Here is a 20,924-nt window from a genome sequence, read left to right on the forward strand (position 1 = left end):
CCTTTTCTCAGCTGAATTACTCTTAACCATCCTCATATATGGCTACGGACAATACCAGGCATTATAGCTTAGCTGGTACCTGTAGGAGCAAGATTCTTAAATATTAATGACAAAACACAGCCCTTTAGAAGGAAACATTAGTCTCATTAGAAAGGACTTCGAGTTGCTAGAGCATGTCCAGTGAAGGACAAAGAAGCTGGTGAAGGGTCTGGAGAACAAGTCTTATGAGGAGCAGCTGAGGGAGGTGGGGTCGCTTAGTCTGGAGAAGAGGAGGCTGAGGGGAGACCTCGCTCTCTACAACTACCTGAAAGGAGGTTGTAGTCAGGTGGGTGTTGATCTCTTCTCCAAGTTACTAGCGATAGGACAAGAGGAAATGGCTTCAAGTTGAGTGAAGGGAAGTTTAGATTGGATATTAGGACAAATGTCTTTACTGAAAGAGTGGTCAGGCATTGGAACAGGCTGCCCAGAGAGGTGGTGGAGTCACCAACCCTGGAGGCGTTAAAGGAACTTGTAGACATCGTACTTCAGGACATGGTTTAGGAGGCACGGTGGTGTCGGGTTGATTGCTCGACTTGATGAACTTAGAGGTCTTTTCCAACCTTAATGATTCTATGATTCTATAAACCCACAGTGCCTCCAGAGCAGGCTTCAGACAGAGGATGCTATTGTGCCCTTGTAGCAATAACCCTTATTTTCATAACTGTGAAAAAAAAAAAGAAACCTGTTAGGAGGAATTGTTTCTCACCTAGGTCTAGTCCAGAAGCTATTAAAAAGTATAAATCAAAAAAAGCACTCCCTCAAATATGTAGAGACTTCAGGCAATTGCCAATCAATAACTGCCAAGAAAAAAGACGTTTAGTTTTCCTTTCTGCCCCCACAGTGATTGCTCTTGCCCCAGGCCAATGACTAGAAATTTCCCCAAAAGAAATGCCAGCTATCTATCACACACATACATATACAGAGTTTTGGAACAAGAGTGCAGAAAATTGTCTTAGCAAAGTGAAATTTAACAGTCTCAAAGGTCTTTCCAAGCTCTGAAGCTGAAAGTAAGCCTAAATTGAATAGCCACCAGGTTGTTTTTCAGTTCTTTCTGTAGGTCAGCACCGTAAAACATAATAGGAGCAAGTACAGAGAAAGCACCACTGTGCAAACAAGTAAAGCCTGTTGGTCCATGCCCATAACACAAAGCTATGCACAGAACAGGGTCCCTCAGTGACTGCAGCGCTACCGTGCCAGCTGCTGGCATATAGGGCTATAATTTTATATGTGTCACTATACATAGTGATATATTTTTGACTATTACTGTATAGGAGAATGCCCTCTACTTCTTTTCTGTCACAATATACCCCATTTTAAAAGTTGAGAGTTCAGGCTCACAAAGCAATACTCAAGGCTCTTCTTCCCCTTCCACCGTGCCCCATTGCTCTGGATCTGTAGCAAGCTAGGCTGAGCTTTGAGCAAATTCAGCTCTGCACCATGCACTCGTGTAATCATCCAGACCCCAAAATAAAGAAATAAATAAAAAGCACAATTTAACAGGAGCTGGAAAAATCAGGAGAAAATAACAAATAGTCACATGGAACAATGTATCAGGAGGTCTACAGGATGCATAAAATCAGCTAAATCTTTCTATCTCTGTGAACTAACCAGCTAACTAGTCAGGTAAATCAGCTGTCAGGCAGGCATGACCTACATCTTCATCTCCAAAATGAAAGCCTGTTGCTTTGCCACATAGCATCACTCCTCTTTTCAGATACACTCAAAAGTAAAACATCTGGCATCATGTTGCCCTTTCATGTTTCTAATACTTATTTTCCAGTGTTAAGAAACCTCCCTTTATTATTAAACTTAATGTGTTTTTCAAAAACACAAGTTTGCTTTTTGGTCAAAAGATTTATCGCTGCAGCTTTAGAGGAGCACCTTCCAGTTTGTTATTCAGCCAGAGACAATGCTGTCCTTGTTTTTACAGACATGCTGTCGCCTTGATATCTCAGGAAAAATTTGGAAGTACTGTAAACGTATATTTTGCTTTATAAACAAAACCTTCCCTCTTTTCCACATGCACTAAGTGAAACTAAAAAAATTCGCTTGCCCAAGACCACATGGAAAGGGAGTGTAAAGATACTAAACAGCCTTGAAAGATGTTGCAAAAAACCCAGAAAATAAACGTCCAACAAAAGTAATAAACAGCACTACTTCATGTGAAAAGACTAACAGATGTCCAAGGATTTAATAAAGAAATGTTTGTGTACACTCAGTGAATTAAATCCACACAAAGCTTTAGAATGCAAATGCAGACTGCTTTTAAATATGAAATGTAGCATATTTAGTCTAATTTGTTTAATTGATCCACTTTAATTTTTAGATCAGCTTGTTTAATCATATGCATATATAATAACAATAGCATAAGGGCCAAAAATTCATTGTGTATATATCTGCTGTTTCATTAGTAGATGTTTGTATATATATATGTGCAATCATAGAAAAAATCAGGTTAAGGGAGGCTTGGAAGTCATCTAGTTCAACCTCCTGCTCAAAGAGCGCCAACTTCAGGGTTAGGTCAGGCTGCCCAGAGCTTTGTCCAGCTGAGTTTTGAGTATCTCTGAGGATGGAGATCCTACCACCTTTCTGGCCCTCTCACTGGGAAGACTTTTCTGTTCAGTTCATCTAGTCAAGATCTCCCTTCCTGTGTTTGTCTCCATTGCAGCTTGTCCTTTCCTCTTGCACCTCTGATAAAAGTCTGGCCCTGACTTATCCATAACCTGTTCATCAGCTATCTGAGCATTGCAGTTAGATCCTCCTTTAGCCCTCCCTTTTCCAGGATAAACAAACCCAGCCCTCTCCTCATACATGATGTACACCGTGTGCTTCAGAGCACATAATATTTCATGTGTGTCCAGCACTTTACCTAAAGGGACTGGCTATATTCTGTGAAGAAAAGCATCTCCAGAAGATATTTTAGAGTATTGATGCCAAACAACACTTACACAACAATTACACATACCCCAGATTATGCTACTTATCTCTGAAATGCAGTCTAGCCTCCTAATTTGGGTGTCTACAGGGTGTGACAGTCAGAAACTCGTGTCCACATTCCCACCACCTAGTAGTTAACTCCTCAGACAGTTGTAAAATTAGTTGGCTATAGGAATGCAAAAACTGAAACATAAATTTAATTTCATTTATGTGTAAAGGCAATTACAAGCAATACAGACATGCATTCTGTGGCCATACATACATACACATTCAGTTTACAGTGTACTCAGATATACTGCAATAAGTGCAGTATGCAAGCCAGAGTAATACAGGATGCTCTTCAAAACAGTGGTATAAATTGCTTTCATTATGAACATGTAACAGCTCAACCTGAACCATGTCCTCTGATCTATCACTATAGAGACTTCTAAAAATGCCAGACTTCTGAGCAGCTCTAAATTGTCATTTAATAGAAAAGAAAATATGCGCCCCAACTCAGATCACTTATCAGATCATCAGATCAGCTCTGGCCTTCTACCACACAGAGCACCACTGATCTGAACCTGCTGAATATGAACCTTGAAGAAATGAAGACCTAATATCTCCTAGCCTCACTCAGTGGTCCCATTTCTCTTAGTACAGAAGGAAATTTGCCTCTGATTATCACTGACTTCATTGCTTTTTTTTTTTAACAGTTTTTCCTGAGAGGAATCTTGAAACAAAAAAACCTCATTAACAAAGTGAGGTGTGTTTATGAGGGATAGCTGGTGATCTCTGGCAGAGCTTTGTCTAAATAACAAATTTAGTTTTCTGGATCAATATTAAATACAGCAGTGGGACCAAAACTCTCAACAGCATGGCTTGAAGTCTTCACGTTCAAGACATGACCACCTAAGGTGCTTTATTCAAACTTCCAATTCCTTTTTTTTTCTAATTCTAATTCAATATTTCTATAAGTCAATTGCAAATTCTAGATTTATTTAAGAGGATAATTACATTTGAATATATCAGCTAAAAATATGGAGGACCATCACCTTTCAGGAAGAACATTTAACTCTGGGAAATATTCTGTTATAATTATCAGGACAATAAAAGGAAAATAAAATGTCAATCAGTATTTATAGTTGTCACACCCTGGCATCCAGGATAAAAACAATAGCCCTTCATTCCTAATATGCCTTAGATATCACTTTGTCGTAACTGGTGACAATCAGAACAAAAGAGGAACTACATTGATCTCTCATAGAACATAAATGAAATATTTTATATTTATATAAATGTACAGTTTTGCCTGAACCTTTTTTTCTTTTGAGTAGACCACATCCAAGTTTCCATAAAGGAAGAAGTTCCTGATCAATAAAGCAAAGTCTGCTGCGTTTACAGTTAGCCTTTGGTGGGAATTACCTGAATTTGCATTTCACGCAACTCAGGCAAGTCATCTGTTAGACCACCAGATAAAAAGGACAAACAGCCCTCCACATGAGTTTTGTCTAGAGGCTGATACCATCTACATGTTCAAACCCAACAGGAAAAGGAGACAACAAGTGGGTAAATCCTCAGGGTTGGGAAACTCTGGCATCTTTAGTTATTAGGTAACAGCAGAGAATTAGGTTGAAAATTTTTACTTTGGTGCCCACATTATTACTTTAGACCTCTATCATTTCCATAAGAACCCCATGGGCCTCATTTCTGAATTTCAAAATAAATTGTCAGAGATTTTTCTCATTTCAAACAGAAAAGGAACCTCAGGTGTGCAACAGAAATGTTCTGTCACATGCCTCAACTTGAATTTCTTATTTTATTCATCTCATGCAGAGGTCAAGTCAGCTAATCTTACATATTTATATCTATACCTACACTGGTTATCTAGTCACCTATTTTTGAAGTGTACTTCAGAATGAGATTTACAGCCCAAAAATACTTATTTCATCAACTATAGTGGAAGTGGAAGTTGGTGACATCAGTTTTAGATGCGTGTATTTTAATATGAACTAAACCATGATAAACTCAGCCATATTTTTCCATTATTTCCTTTTATACTGCCATTGCCAAAAAAGGAAGGTGTAGATTTACAACTAAGCATTTGCTTTTGATGCCCTAAGTGTGGCTCCAGCTACTTCCATGTCTTGTAATCAGACCTTTAAGACATGCCAGCACCTAGTTCAACACTGCTCTAATTGCCCTTCACATTGGCTGCACACAGTGTGTCAGCTACTTACTGCATTAATTTGCTGGGTTCCATCTACACCACTGAACAGGTTTGTCTGCTTCCACCCCTGCCTGGTGGGTCTGCCTGCATCTATATTGACAGCCCCCTTTCGACTGCTGCTCTCAAAATGAAAAGGTCATTAATGACAACAAGCAGCATTCAACCACATGCAGAAGCAACCGCGGTTACCAGAGTGACAGCAAAGCGCACTACTTACCAGAATTGAGCAGGATGATGGACTTAAGGCACACAAATTCCTCCCCTTGAAGGTTCATCATGCGAAACCGAGCAGCAGTAGCTAGCAGCATGTCAAAGATTTCCACCATGCCCTCTACACATTTCCCTTGATTCCTGTGTGAATACCATCAAAGGGGAGACAGTCACAGCTTTAACCTGGTGGCAGCATGAGCTTTTCACCCCCCTGGATCATTCCCCTACAATTTGATTTCATCAGTTCACTAGCTGGCACAAGTGACTTCCTGCTCTAGGCTCATTTGGTGCATGTGTCATTACAAAAGCATAGTTCTCAGTATCCCACATAAAATGAATAAATAATTAAAAACTATATTCTCCCCAAAAACATCAATTTCATAAACTCATCACCAAGGCATTACTGTGGTGGAGAGTATTAGATTGACTCAACCAAACCTTTACACTGAGGAAAAGATTTGTTTAAAACTACATTTTGATTTCTTTTCCTTCATGTTCTATTTATGATACTTTGTTTCATCTTTTTTTTTCCCCTTTAACTGAAATAGTCCCAATTCTTTGCATTTCTCCCTCCCTAACATTTTGTACTTGTTTCTACTTGGCCTTGCAATCTCTAATATTCCAACACACTTTTTTCATTTTTCTTGTATCTGCATAATGCCTCCTTAAAGAATAAGCTTATTCATGAGCTCAAAAAGGACTTACAAGGCCAAAATCTCGTCTGTATGACTGAATCTGATTAAAACTATCACTTCACTCCACAAAACAGATAACTTTTTACATTATAGCATTAAACAAAGATAAAGGGAAATCTTAACATGTTCATTAATGAAAATTAACCACCTCCCCTTGCTCACAATACTAGGTATTCTTACTAATTTTCATCTTCACACCCAACCTGCAGTTCAAGAATTAATGCAGACTGTAATTATTTTTTATCAGAATTTAGTCTGCAGATTTTCTGGTCATGGAATTTTAGATCATTTACATTGCTACCTTTTACCAAAACCTACCTACTTTTAGTTTTATTATGACTTCCTGAGTGAAATTTTAGCATGTAAGACTTAGTGAAGGATCAGATCTGCTGTTTTAAAATATACTGTTTTTTAGATATGGCCTTTCTGAACAAAACTTTGAAGATTATTGCTACAGGAAAATGGAAAAGAAATTTCAAATTATCAGTTGGCTATTCCACTACAATTTGTAAGATGAACACAGATTAAGCATCTTCTAATCTCATTGTAACAAAAACAATGCTGACAACCAACGTAGACACACCTGCCTCAGTCGTGATACAGCCATGCTGTTGAGACCCTGTAGGTAATGTCTAAACTCAGACCAGACCCTCAGAGAAAGCAGTCACCTTCCTTTTTGACTATAGCTTGAGAAAATTCTTTATACCTCTCAATCATGTCTAAACCTAAAACTGAGTCAAAGGAGAGGGCGTATCTGTGAGCACTTGTGCACCAATCTCCTTTCAAGTTCAAATCCCTATTCAGTTTAGCTTGGTGCCTGAACTTAAATCTACATCACCCTTATCCCAGAGCAGTGCTTATGAGCCAGTGACAATGCCATATGACAGAAGCTATTTCATATGCTTTCAGAGATATTTAAACAAAGCGGGACAATATCAAGAAAACAACGTAAGAGATACTCCCTTAAAACAGCCAGTAGGCTGTTGGTTAAAATACAGTAATATTTGAAAATGTGGGGTCCCAAGCAAGTTTTCCAATCACTGTTACAATAGTGCATGTTCTCTGGCTTTTCTGTGAGAAAGAGATGATCCAGCCTTGGGTATGGAGTGCTGCAATGGATGGCTATAAGCTCTTCAGAAGGGAGAGGCAAGGAAGGAGAGGCAATGGGGTGTTAAGGACTGTTTTGATTTATAGAGCTCAACAACTGTGATGATACGGTCGAGTGCTTATGGATAAGGATGAGGGGGAAGGCCAACAAGGCAGATATGCTGCTGGGGGTCTGTTATAGGCCACCCAATCAGGATGAAGAGGTAGATGAAGTGTTCTACAAGCAACTGGCAGAAGTCCCACAATCGGTTGCCCTTGTTCTAGTGGGGGACTTCAATTTACCAGATGTCTGCCGGAAATAGAGCACAGCAGAGAAGATACAGTCTAGGAGGTTCCTGGGTTGTGTGGAAGATAAATTCCTGACACAGCTGGTGAGTAAGCCTCCCAGTAGAGGTGCCTCACTTGACCTGTTGTTTATAGAGAAGGACTGGTGGGAGATGTGGCAGTCGGAGGCCGTCTTGGGCTTAGAAACCATGAAATTATAGAGTTCTTGACTCTTGGTGAAGTAAGGGGTGGGGTCAGCAGAAACACTACCCTGGACTTCCAGAGGGCAGACTTTGGCCTGTTCAGGACACTGGTTGGGATAGTCCGCTGGGAGAGAGTACTCAAGGGCAAAGGGGTCCAGGAAGGCTGGGCATGCTTCAGGAAGGAAGCCTTGAAGGCGCAGGAGCAGGCTGTCCCCATGTGCTGTAAGATGAACCAGCAGGAAAGACAACCAGCCTGGCTGAAAAGGGAGCTTTTGCTGGGACTCAGGAAAAAAAAGGAAAGTTTACCACTTTTGGAAGAAGGGGTAGGCAACTCAAGAAGAGTACAGGGATCTTGTTAGGTCTTGCAGAGAGAAAATTAGAAAAGCAAAAGTCCAGCTAGAACTCAGTCTGGCCACTGTTGTAAGAGATAACAAAAAATGCTTTTACAAATACATTAATAACAAAAAGAGAGGCAAGGAGAATCTCCATCTTCTATTGGATGCAGAGGGGAACATTGCCACTGAGGATGAGGAAAAGGCTGAGGTACTTAATGCCTTCTTTGCCTCAATCTTTAATACTCAGACCAGTTATCCTGAGGCTTGTATCAGGAATAGTGTGGCCAGCAGTCGGGAAGTGATCATGCCCCTGTACTTGGCACTGGTGAGGCCACACCTTGAATACTGTGTTCAGTTTTGGGGCCCCGCACTACAAGAAGGACTTTGAGTTGCTAGAGCATGTCCAGTGAAGGACAAAGAAGCTGGTGAAGGGTCTGGAGAACAAGTCTTATGAGGAGCAGCTGAGGGAGGTGGGGTCGCTTAGTCTGGAGAAGAGGAGGCTGAGGGGAGACCTCCTCGCTCTCTACAACTACCTGAAAGGAGGTTGTAGTCAGGTGGGTGTTGATCTCTTCTCCAAGTTACTAGCGATAGGACAAGAAGAAATGGCTTCAAGTTGAGTGAAGGGAAGTTTAGATTGGATATTAGGACAAATGTCTTTACTGAAAGAGTGGTCAGGCATTGGAACAGGCTGCCCAGAGTGGTGGTGGAGTAACCATCCCTGGAAGTATTCAAAAAACTTGTAGACATGGCACTTCAGGACACAGTGTAGGAGGCATGGTGGTGTCGGGTTGATTGCTGGACTTAATGATCTTAGAGGTCTTTTCCATCCGTAATGATTCTATGTTTAAAAGGGAAGATGGGTTGCTCCTTCTCACCTTGGGTCTCTGTGGGCTACCAGACAGCTGCATGCTGAGCACTCCTGAGAAGTGCTTAATTCTCCCCATGTGTTTCAGTAGCACTTAGCTCAGAACTTGATTTCCATTGCTGGCAGGCACCCGGTCAGAAACTGCAACATTTGGCAGCTTGCAGCTTTTATGACCTTTTCTGGCTTTTAAAAATTTCGCTGAAGAAATGGTGGTTTAAACAATAGCAGCTTTTGGGGTATGACCAGCAACATTGATAATTTCACCTATTAGGTTCCCACAGATGACGGTAACAAGTCATGGACAAAAGTCTAAGTCTTAAGATTAGCAGGCAGGCATATTTAATGCTATCTTCCAGGTAAAGTGTGTGATGCCTTTTGCACCCTCATTTATAATGCCGTGGCCAATGAGTTGAACTGAAGGACTGGTATAACTGAATATAGCTTTACTTAAATTCACAGTTCTGCCTCTTTGGCCTGAAGGCTGATCCTGAACTCATACAGGGAATTTTCAGTGATTTGATGACGAATCAGTTACACCGTTCAGTGCTGTAGGCAGAGAGCTCTTCAGCAGCAACAGTCTTGCTGCCCTGATGAAACATGAGTAGGCAGAATAAAGCTGAAAAACTGAACTAGCTGGACCCAAGTATATTCCTCCTCTGTTTGGACATCAATAAAATAAACAAAGGCAAAATAGTATTTAATAGTACCACTGACAAATTAAAAAAACAAACAAAAATCAGTCACTCAAAACAAATCATGAGGATAGAAACAGTTACTATTACCTCAAAGTCTGTTTTGTGTGCCAGAATTTAAAAATCTATGGAAGTAAAACAAGCATGAGTTGTTACACTGGGCTAAGTTCCACTGCTTCTATACTATATTTTTGCCTATAACTAAAGAAAGACTAACTTTGCATAATTAGAGTTAAGCACAGTTTCAGAGGACTAAAAGCCTTTAATAGTTTCACATTAACTTAAAAAATGCCAGAATAAAGCTTAGTTTTAGAATTTAGAGCTGCAGAAAGGAAAAGTTTTGGTGGACGATATGGCAAATGATGCATATTAAAAAAACCCCACATCTTCATGTCTGACTAAGACATTTATTTGCTTCCTAAAACCCATCAAACTACTGCCATCCAGTATTCAAAACAATTCAAAATATTACACTGTCTGAACAAATTGCAAGGTTTTATTAGCCAAGACCACAGTTTGACAAGAAATAGTAAGTTATTTGTACAATGAGACCTTTTAAAATGCCTTATGGCAACTCGTAAGTTGGAAAAGATATTCTGATGGCAAGTAAGAATTATTCCAAGGTACTTTTTACAAAAATAGTTCAATAGACTGTATTTTACAAGACCAATATTCCAATCAAGATCCTCTCGCTGACAAGTACAACCTCTGGACAAAAATCTCTAGTCCTGCAACACATAGTCCAAGCGCCTAAATCTCCATGTGTCTTTTCCCCACCAGCTGGACTTCATATGGTAGATAATAAATAAAAAAATTATGTAAATTTAAGAGATTCTAAATACTTTCTAATCTTATTTGCTTTGCTATCTGCGGTGTGTGAAATACCAGGCTACTCCATAAGAAAAAGTAGAGTATCTTTTTAGGTAAGGCATTTCAGATGAAGTTAGATACCTAGCTTTAGATATTCATGTGTGCGAGCACAGTTCAGAAATATCTGCTTTATTTTTAGAGTTGGGCAGCAGATCCAGCTCCACTGAAATCAGTGGGAACTGCAGTAGCTTAGTATCTTTGAAATGCAGTCTTCTAATAAAATGTTTTTATTATCTAGGCTACAACACTTATTTTCTTTATTAACCAACAAAACTATCTGAAATAGGAATCTCCAGTTCTCTTGAATTGCCTTCTAACTTTCTAACATAAGCTGATAGTATTATCACATCTTCACAGCTACTTGTTTAGTTGATAGGAAGGCATATCTAGGAAGGACTAGATAACTTTCCTGGAGGACAAATTAAGCAATAGATTTGAAAATTATCCTTATCCCACCATCATGCTGTTGTCTTTGTGTACTCTCAGCTTACTGAAAACAAAACAATAAAATCTTGTTTACTTCAAAGCATCACAGTGTATTCTCAGAAGAAGCCTTAATGCTTGCTATCAGGAAATGTTTGGGAAAGTTAAAGTATGTGAATTAAAGGTCTTAAGTTACTGCATAAAAGTATTATCTGCATTAACTTTAGTAACTACAGAATCACAGCATCATCCAGGCTGGAAGGCAACTCAGGATGTCTTTAGTCCAGCCTCCCACTCAAAGTAGGGTCAGTTCACTCAAGGCTTTATGCAAGTCTGGTCTTGAAAACCTCCAAGGATGGAGACTGCACAACCTCTCTCAGCCTAATTATTTTCATCATCATGTTTTTTTTTTTTCTCCCTGTATCCAGCCAGAACCTCCTCTGCTTCAGTTTATAACTCCTGTTTCTCAGTCTCCCATTAAACATCTTAATAAAGAGCCTTGATAATCTCCTTGTAGATTTTTGGTTAAGCATGCTCAAAAGCCGTTTCTTCTCCAGGCTGAACAAATCTGCTTCTCTCAGCCATAAGGTACGTGCCTCCAACTCAGTTGCTCTCCACTAGGATTACTGGAGTTTATTAGTATCTTTTCGTAATGAGGGGTGCAAAGCTAGATGTGGTATTCCAGATATGGTCTAATGAGTGCCAAATAAAGTAGAATGATTACTTCCCTTGCTCTACTGCCTACACTACTACTGATACTGTTGGCCTTCATTGCGCCGATGTTGCAGTACTGGTGTATGCACAGATTGCTGTTCACCAGCACCCCAGGACCTTTCCAGCAAAGCTGTTCCCCAGCTAATTAGACCCCAGCATAAACAATAGCAGTGGATTAAGTACATCACAGGTGCAGGACTTTGCATTTCTCCTGACTGAATTTCATTAGGTTTCTGTCAGCCCATTCCTCCAACCTGTCTAGGTCTATCTGTATGGCAGCGTATCAACTGCACCCCCTACTTTGTGTGATCTGCAGGTTTGAAGACAGCGCTCTCCATTCTCTCCTCCAGGTCATTGACAAAGACTTTTAACAGGACACATCCTAGGATAGGCCCCTGAGGAACTCCAACTGTGCTTAGTATCAAGGTAGAGTGTGAACCATTAACAAGAGACCTAGTCATTTTATCACAGAAAGCAATCAGATTGGTCAAGCACAATATACCCTAAATCTATGCTAATTCACACTCACCATCTTGTCCTTCCTGTTCACATAAAAAACTTCCAAGAGAGCTCTATGATTTTCCTCATGATAGAAGTGATGCTGACTGGCCAACCTGTAGTTCCCAGACTGTCTGTCTTTCTTCCTTTGGAGATGAGCACAACATATGCCTTTCTCCAGTAATAGAGGACCTCTCCTGGTCTCCAAGCCTTTCAGTGATAGAGAACAGCCTTGCAATCACATCATCCAACACTCTTGGATGCAGCCCATCCCAAGGACTTGTATGTGACAAAGCTTCTTAAGAGATTCATGACTCAGTCCTCTTTTACTAACTCAGTCCTCTCCTCCTTGAACCCTGTATGTAGGAATAAGAACTCAGATATTACTTGTGTCTTGGAAAAACCCTAGATATCAGGAATGCCTTTTACAGAAACACGAGATCAAGTGACAGACAAGTAAACATTAACAGTGAAGGGTGTTTAGGTGAGGGGAACAGGGTCTCAGGGGATGTCCTCATCAAACTTTCCATTCAAAGGGAAAAGCCCAAGTCGGCACAGATGCACCATCAAACCAAAGCCTGACTGTGTATTTGTTGTCTCTCTGGCTGCTTTGATCATGGTACTTCATCTGATGACAAGAGACTGCCAAGAACAGATGGGATCAGCCAGAGTAGGAGAGGGAGAGTCATCTTCACAAATGGACTTAGTAACTTGGTGAGGAAGCCCCTAAACAAGGCTTGTCATGGGATGTATCCCTATGCCTAAAGCTAGGAATTACAGAGGCTTGGTGGGATAGTGCACGGATTAGAGCAGATAGCACATATAGTTGGAGAATGGTCATGGATGGGTACAACTCGATTAGGAAGAACAAGTATGGAAGAAGAGGAGAAAAACTTGAGCTCTACATAAAGGGAAACCTTGATTGCACAGGCCATCAGAAACCAGAATCACGTATGTCAGGAGCCTCTGTGTATAGGTCAGAGGAGAAATTAGCACTGATGATTGGGGGGGTGGGGAGGAGAATGGAGGGGGCGGGGATTGTTACAAACTGTCTGGCCAAGAGTATAAGTCTTTCTATAAATAACTTACAGAAGTCTCCCAATCACTGGTCTACAGTCCTGTGGAGAATTTCTACAGACTGCAATAATTGGCTGGAAGGTCAACATAGCATTGTGCACGCAGTCCAGGGAGCTTCTGGACTGTGTTGAAGATAACTCCCCAACACAAACAGCACAGTGGACAACCAAGGGCAATGCTCTGTTGACCCATTCTTCAAAAACAATAAGAAATTGCTAGTGAATGTGGCCACAGCTAGGAAATTTGGCTGCAGCAACCATGAGATGTGATTGAGCTCAGGATCCAGGCATAGGCTGAGAATGCAAACGAAACTATGACTCTGGGTTTCAGAAGAACAGGCTGCAGTTTATTTAGGGAATTGCTAGGGAGAATATTCTTGGAGATATGATGGGGAAAAGTGTCAAGGGAACTAGATGATATTTTAAGGCAAACGTATTGAGAGCTCAGGAACAAGCCCATCCCATTGTAGAGGAAGACCAGGTATTTCAACAGAAGGTCCACTTGGCTAAGCAACGAGCCCCTTAATGAACTAAAAGGCAAAAGAACATACAAGAAATTTAAATAAAAGCAGGCAGAAAAGGAAGAGTACCAAAGCACTGCTTGAGCTATTGAGGGACATGGAGGGTAACAAGATGGGATTTTACAAGTATGGCAGCAACAAATGGAATTTCAGTGAGAGCAAATAGGGGACTAAACCTGGTGACTGACTATATGGGATAGATTGAAACACTCAACAGCTTTTCTTTTTTGTGTGTGTCAGATTTCACTGGCAAAACCATAAGAAGCATATTGACAGGTTAGGGAATTACTCAGAGAATTAGTAATTACACTGAAGACTAATTCCAATCATTGAAATCAAATGGAGTTCATTTCAGGGTGCTGAAATAGGTGGTCAATGTATTCATTAGGCTACTATCTATCACTTACAAAAAAAATCATGGAGATTGAAAGAGGTCCCTGACAAATAGTAGAAGGCTAACTCAACTGACAAAATCAAGGAGGGTCCAGGATACCGGATTGTCTTTGGCCAACACAATTGACTCTGTGGTGAAACTATCAGTTAAATGATCAAAGGGAAGGTGGTGCATGCGATATAATTCAACTGTAGTAAGGCTTTTGATTTACAGCATTCTTATCTGTACACCAGGGAAGTACAGGCTGAACAGACAGACAGACACATGGGTGGAAATCAGGCTGGATTCAAAGTGTAGCAGTAATGGCTAGTTTGTAGTTGGTAATAAGTACTCCAGAGGCTGACTTCAGAGCCAATGCTGTTTAATGTATTTATCAATAATCTGGATGAGGAGAAAAAGTTCATCTTCAAATTTGTGGATGATACTAAGTTGGTTCTGGAGGGAGGCTGATACTCTACATAGCACAATCTCAGTGCTAGAGGGACCCCGGAGGGGGGAACTAATAGAAAAGGCGTGTAGACGTAGCACTTCAGGCATGGTTTAAGAGACGTGGTAGTGTTGGGTTGACAGTTGGACTTGATGATCCTAAAGGTCTTTTCCAACCTTAATGATTCAGTGATTCTATGATTCTATGATAGAAACCTCATGAAGTTCAACAAGGAGAAGTACAAAATTCCGCATCCAGGGCCAAATAAACCCATGCATCTGTACAGGTTGGAAAAGCAATGGGCTGAGCAGCAGCCCTCCTGGAAAATGGAAACTAGATAAAATATAAGCCAACAGCATATCTCTCTCTGTGGATAAGGCAAATCGTATGCAAATTAAGTTAACAAGAGAAATTATTTTTCCCCCACCTCTACTTGGTCCTGCTGAGGCTGTGCCTATGTCCGGTTTCAGGCCCCTCAGCTCAAGAAGTATATTAGATGTCTCCTCCTCTTGTGATGATCAGAGGCATGCAGCGCATGGCCTACAAAGAGGGGTTGGGTGACGGATCTGTTCAGGCTGGTGAAAAGGAAACTATGCTGGAGAGGGGAAAGAAAAAACTGCAGTCTACAACTGCTTGAAGGGGCATTACAAACAGGGCTCAACCAAGATCTCAGGATCAGTGAATGTTAAATCAAAAGGCAATTAACTGCGGTAAGCTACAGCTTGGAATGTTCAAGCTGGATTGTAGGAGGGTGGTGCAACCCTGAAACAGGTACCCAGAAAGGCTGTGTGTTCTCAATCCTTAGATACTTCCAAGAAAGCTAGAAAAAGTCACAGCTGTCCTAAGCTGATGTTGGCAATGGTCTTGCTTCAAGAAACAGGTTGGACAAAATGATCTACAACCAAAATTTTTGTTTCTAACATAAACTGTTGGAGAAGTTCCTGAAAGAGTTTAGTTTCAGAAGGTACCATTAGAAGCAAGGATTTATTACTGGTGTGGAGCTTTTTAACCAAGAATCCAAACATGCAGTCAGCGCCTGAGTAAAGAACAAAAGCAATCCTTAAATCATACAAATAAGGTTTGATGTACTAAAGCAGTGATCAAAAAAAAACCAATCACCATATTACAGCCCTTTGGCTTCAGTTTATGCATAAATCTGGCACAGAATATAAAATAGAGAAGAAAAAATAAAATTTAAAAGTTAACCCAACTTTCCCATACTTCAATATCTCTTTATCAGATTGTATTTTGGAGAAAGGTTTGTAAGGAGTACACTCCTTTCTATTCTTTATAGTCTATTCATTCTCAATGCCTATCGTCTAGACATTTTCTCCTACTTACATCTCATTCTCATACTTATGTTGTATTTGGTTAGGATTTATTTCTAATTCATTAACTTATTCAGTCCTGGCACAGGCAAGGAAGAACATCTCTCTGTCCAGAGCCAAGGACACAAATTCAGAGGGATGAAACATAAACTGAGGAAATGTACCTTTTTCAGAAAGTTACCTTCAAGTATTCATTTTGCTTTCTTTTTTTTTTTTTCTTCTTTTTTGGGGGTGGGGGATAGTTCACTAAAATCTTTCAGTTGATTTACAACACTGTTGCAGTTAATTATTTCTTGTTGTTTAAACAAATACAATATTTTTGGCTATTCATTAAAAGATATGTGCCATTAGTGTCAATGCATGAATCACAGTCTAAGAATCACTTGCAGCTGGGCAATTGCAGAAGTACTGGACTGGAATGAGCATAATTCAACATGGAATCAAGTTTTTTTCCCTTCAAGAGATTCTTGAAACAGATGTTTGCCAAATAAGAAATAAAGCTGAAACATTATTTCCAAACATAATTTTGAGTAATGAAAAGAGGCAAGAGCAGAAGGGACCCCTAAGAGCAAGGCTCTTTTTTCCTCCACTGAGCTGGACAGTTATGTTTACACCTTTGCACATAACCTACCCTTTGAGTTACTCCTGTTGGCATCATCACTTTCCAAAAAGATGTTGAAAAAAATGGTTGCCCATGCACAGCAGCAGTTTTCACCCAGAACAGCTCTCTTTTCTATAGTGACAAAGCAATTAGGATTGAGCCTGAGGCTCAAATAAGCAATTCCTACCTCTTCCAGTACTGACAAAATTACCAGCCCACCATCCTCTGAGGTTTGCTAATCTTTTCTGATGTCTCTTTTGGTTGCTCCTTGAGCTAGCTATGAACCAAAAGTGGTGGCTAACTCACACACCAAATGAGAGATGTTAAAATAAAGCCAAATAAGAGATGAAATTCAGGAAGACTGGGAAGAGATAAAAGAGCAGAACCATTATATCCTGTGCTATTTCTGAAGCACTAAAGAATTGCCAAAGTGTTTTAACCTTTTTTTTTATATTCTACTCATTAGAATATTACTGCAGGCTTTATGCATAAGTGATGTCTTTCTTCAAGACAAGAGATGATTTTTATATACATTATAATATACTTATATAATTATAATATACGTTAATGTGTTCTATATACATTAGCTCTATTAATAGATGTTGATAAACACTTTCTACTCCTGTGTAAAGTGATGCACTTAAACAGCTTAAGGAGGTGGGGTGTCAGGAAAGCTCTATCTCCAAGGTTTTAAGACCAAACCAAGAACATCCATCAGGATGCCTTAAATACTGCCAGATAGGCGTTGGAAGGCTACTTAACTGAGGATTCCCCCTTCTGTACAATGCTGTGCTTTATCAATAATTAAAAGATGAGGAAATTTTTATTAGCAGTGAAATTTTACTTCAGACCATCCTGTATTTAACCAGTAACTCGGTAGACTGTGGAAAAGGTTAGGGGAAAAGTAAGCAGGAATAAAAAAATAAAATCTGAAAAAAATTAGCCCCCAAAGCTCTGGAACAAATCTCAACAGAACAGGAGGCAAAGAGAAAATCAGAGACTACCATGAGTAAACTAAACCACAGTATCAAATGCAAGGCCTGCTGATGAAAATAAATGCCTAGCTTATTTATTGTTCTGTGTCAGTACTCATGAGATGAAATAGCATTTTGCTTTAAAAAATGGTGGTTTTGATCACAACAATTAGGCTTGTACCATCACACAAATCCACTGGTAAGTGGAAGGTGGGCATGAAGGGGAGAGATTCAGAAAGAGAGAAATTAAAGATACAAGGCTGGTTCTGTAGTGGTTCTGTTGTGTTGTTTTCTGTGTGGGTTTTTTTAAATTGACTTGTTCATGAGCCTTTATCACTAAAGGTGGTAGCAAAGTAATTCAGAGGTAGCAACACCTTTTAGTCATCTCAATTCTCCCTGAACACTGGCTTTCAAATGACACACCCTGAAGAACTTTATAGATTACAGTCAATGAGTGGTATTATATCCTACTGTTCCTCGAGCCCTTTGTTTCTTTTTCAATATAAGCTTATCAGAACAGAGAATTGGAATAACTTCTGGCTGAAATGTATTCAAAAGTTTTAAAGTCCAAGATTTAAAGGTCATCATTGACAAATAATTGCAATAAATACGGAGCAGCACACTTATTAATTAAAAAAGAAACAAAAATCTCTTTTAAAGTGGTTTTCATCTAGAGTTAGTCACAGAATACAAGAATTGCTGAAGCTGGGAAGGCTGTCTAGAGGTCATCTAGTTCAAGGCTCCAGCTCACAGCAGGGTCACCTACAGCAGGTTCTCAATACCATATCTTGTTGGGTTTTCAGTATCTCCAAGGATTGAGACTCCACAACCTCTTGTCCTATGATTAAGAATCTTGCTCTGTCTTCTCCCCCTGTCCCATCAGGTTTTTATACACTCTGATCAGATCCGAGTCTTCTCAGCCTCTCCTTGTATGACAGATGCTCCAGTCCATTAATCATCTTTGTGGCCCTTCACTGGACTCACTCCAGTATGTACATGTCTGTCTTGTACTGGGGAGCTCAGACCTGGACACAGCACTCCAGATTTGCCTCAGCAGGGCCAGCTGTTGGTAATGATTCTCCTAATGCAGCCCAGGAGGTTGTTTGCTGCCTTTGCCATGTGGGAGCATTGCTGGCTCAGAGAGCACCCAGTTGTGCTGATTTCCCAGAAAATGCATGGAGCTTCCCCCATCATGTTGTCCTGTAGGCACTTCTGTATTTACGTGCATACACGCACTGGGGGCGTGTGTGTGTGTGTGTGTGTGTCTTCTACTGCTACATTTTGTTGATTACAACAACTCTCCTGTCCACATCACCCTAAATGTTTTTGCCAGCCCAAAATACCACCCACTTGACTGTGGGTCATCATCCCCATCCCCTGTTGTTCCTGGTTTAAATCTCCTTCACCAGGACGGCCAGCCTGGGGAAATCATGCATTTGCCCCACCTGATGAGGTTGATCTCATCACTTCCGAGCCATCCTTGATCCTCAGAGCAGGTGCCATGATCATAGAAATTGAATCCCTGTTGTTGACACCAGCTATGCAGCCAGTTGTTGACCTGCAGGATCTGTCCACTCTTCCTCAAGTCCCTTTTCCCCAGCTGCCCCAGTGGATTGACCACCTGGGCTCCCATGCCCTTGACCCTTGTCCTCAGAGCCATGTAGTCATGACTAAGTGTCTTTCCCTACTAGATCAACTGAGAATCATCTACCTAGGCAGATAAAGTAAGAGCACACTATACATTTCAGCAGAGGTGAATCATGTCTGAAACATATAGACAATTAACTACTAGGTACCTTTAAAATTATTTTTTTCTTGGTGAAATATGTTGTAAAATATATCCAGAAATATGACAAATAGGAAAAATCTCTAAAATTCTGCTATAATATTTCTAAGAAAACTGATTTTTTTGTTGTTGCGCTTGAGAGTTTTAGATTAGAAAATTATTATGAAGGCCCTCCATTTGGGAATAATAAAGTTTTAATAATTGGCTGAAAAATGTTATTCTTGTTGACAGGAAGGCCTTTTTCAGTTTAACTTACATTCAGACTGAATCACCTTAAAGCCAAAAAGATTTCAAAATTCTCTTCATATCAGAAATGCAAAGAAAGTTTAATTTTGGAAAGATCAACATCACAACTCAACATGACCTAGAACTGGGGCCTGAGCTTCCAAGGTCAGAGTGACTAGATGAACAAGCAATCTTAAAATTTGTGTAGGGGCTATCTTGATTCCAGAAATGATTTCATTCTCTCTGAAAATTTCTGCTCTGTGCCTACAAACCCACCCAGGGATCCTCTTTTTCTAACAGCTGAAAATTAGGAAGATAATAAGAAGAGGGGTTTTTATTTTATTTTATTTTATTTTAAAGAGTTCATCACTTTGAACGTTACCCAGCACCTTCCCAGACTCTAGAAGGGTCCTCCTGATTTACATTTAAGTTGTTTGAATTACAAAATAGGTACTCTTTTAATTTTGCTCCAAGACACAATAAAGACTGATTTACAATAAATAGAAATTATTCCCTTTATATTGTTTTAAGCTGTATAATTCTGTCTTTTGTAATATTCTTTTCATTCTCTGGGGTCTACAATACAATAATACATCTCAAAATACAACAATAAAATGAAAGATGAAAGAGAAATTTAATTTTATCGAGATTCCTTAATTCTCTACATGTTGATCCACTCTGCTCTGTCAGGTAAGTAGCCTGATGACAGGATCATTGTTTGAGCTGGGTTTCCAGCACAGAATCTATTGCTATTAAAGATGGGATGAAAATGAAATACACAATTGTTTTTCAAATTTATTTTGAAGTGCAAATTTGGATATACTTCTTGCCTATAGGTTTTTTCCCTTTGAAATAAAGGAAGTGAGTCACTAATGAAGCACTCTGAACGAAGCATTTGTGACCACTTTGCTTCCATGTTTCTAAGTCGTCAATGGTAATTAATCCATCCACAATTACACAGTGCCAAAAAAATTTTGTACACTTACTCAAGTGACAGACAAATGTGATGTTCTCAGGCATCTGGAACATTTTACAAGTTGAGGGACTTGCAAAACATACTCAGATTTCATCCTGATGCTCTTCTATTGTATCTAATCATCTGTCTATAAAACATTGGAAAGCACTATCTGCACAGAAAATTTAAAAGATACTTTTCAGATGGGGTGAGAAACTTTCAGACCAAAGCCATGAAAGCAGTAAATTATTCAGCTGCTTAATCATACAGTGAATGATTTAATTCTTTATGCTATTCATGCTAGCTGCAGTTTAAAGAGATCCATGGCCTCCTTCCATTGCTCAACATGAAAGTGAGTAACGGGAAAATTCTTCAATTTTTTTCACAAAGAATGAAAATGGTCCATCAAGCACTGGAAGAGGAAGTGAACAAGAGTTAAAAAAAAAAACAAAACCCTGAACAGCAGACTAGGTGTCACCATAGGAAGAAGGAAATAACCTGGTAGAAACATGGATATGCTGACTACATTTGACTGAAATTTTATGAGTCCCTAGACTGATTTTTTGCTGCTAGACA

The 20,924-nt window shown here is 39.8% G+C and overlaps 1 protein-coding gene across 1 annotated transcript in view; it reads right to left on the minus strand.

Annotated features, from left to right (window-relative positions):
- ESR1 (estrogen receptor 1) overlaps nucleotides 1-20,924 on the minus strand; it is a 124,848-nt gene that overhangs the window by 8,178 nt on the left and 95,746 nt on the right. Inside the window, 1 exon segment of the mRNA XM_075087910.1 lies at nucleotides 5,403-5,536. Within this exon segment, the coding sequence (XP_074944011.1) occupies nucleotides 5,403-5,536 (134 nt within the window).

This window comes from Phalacrocorax aristotelis, chromosome 3 (genome assembly GCF_949628215.1).
Source record: "Phalacrocorax aristotelis chromosome 3, bGulAri2.1, whole genome shotgun sequence".
Lineage (NCBI taxonomy): Eukaryota > Metazoa > Chordata > Aves > Suliformes > Phalacrocoracidae > Phalacrocorax > Phalacrocorax aristotelis.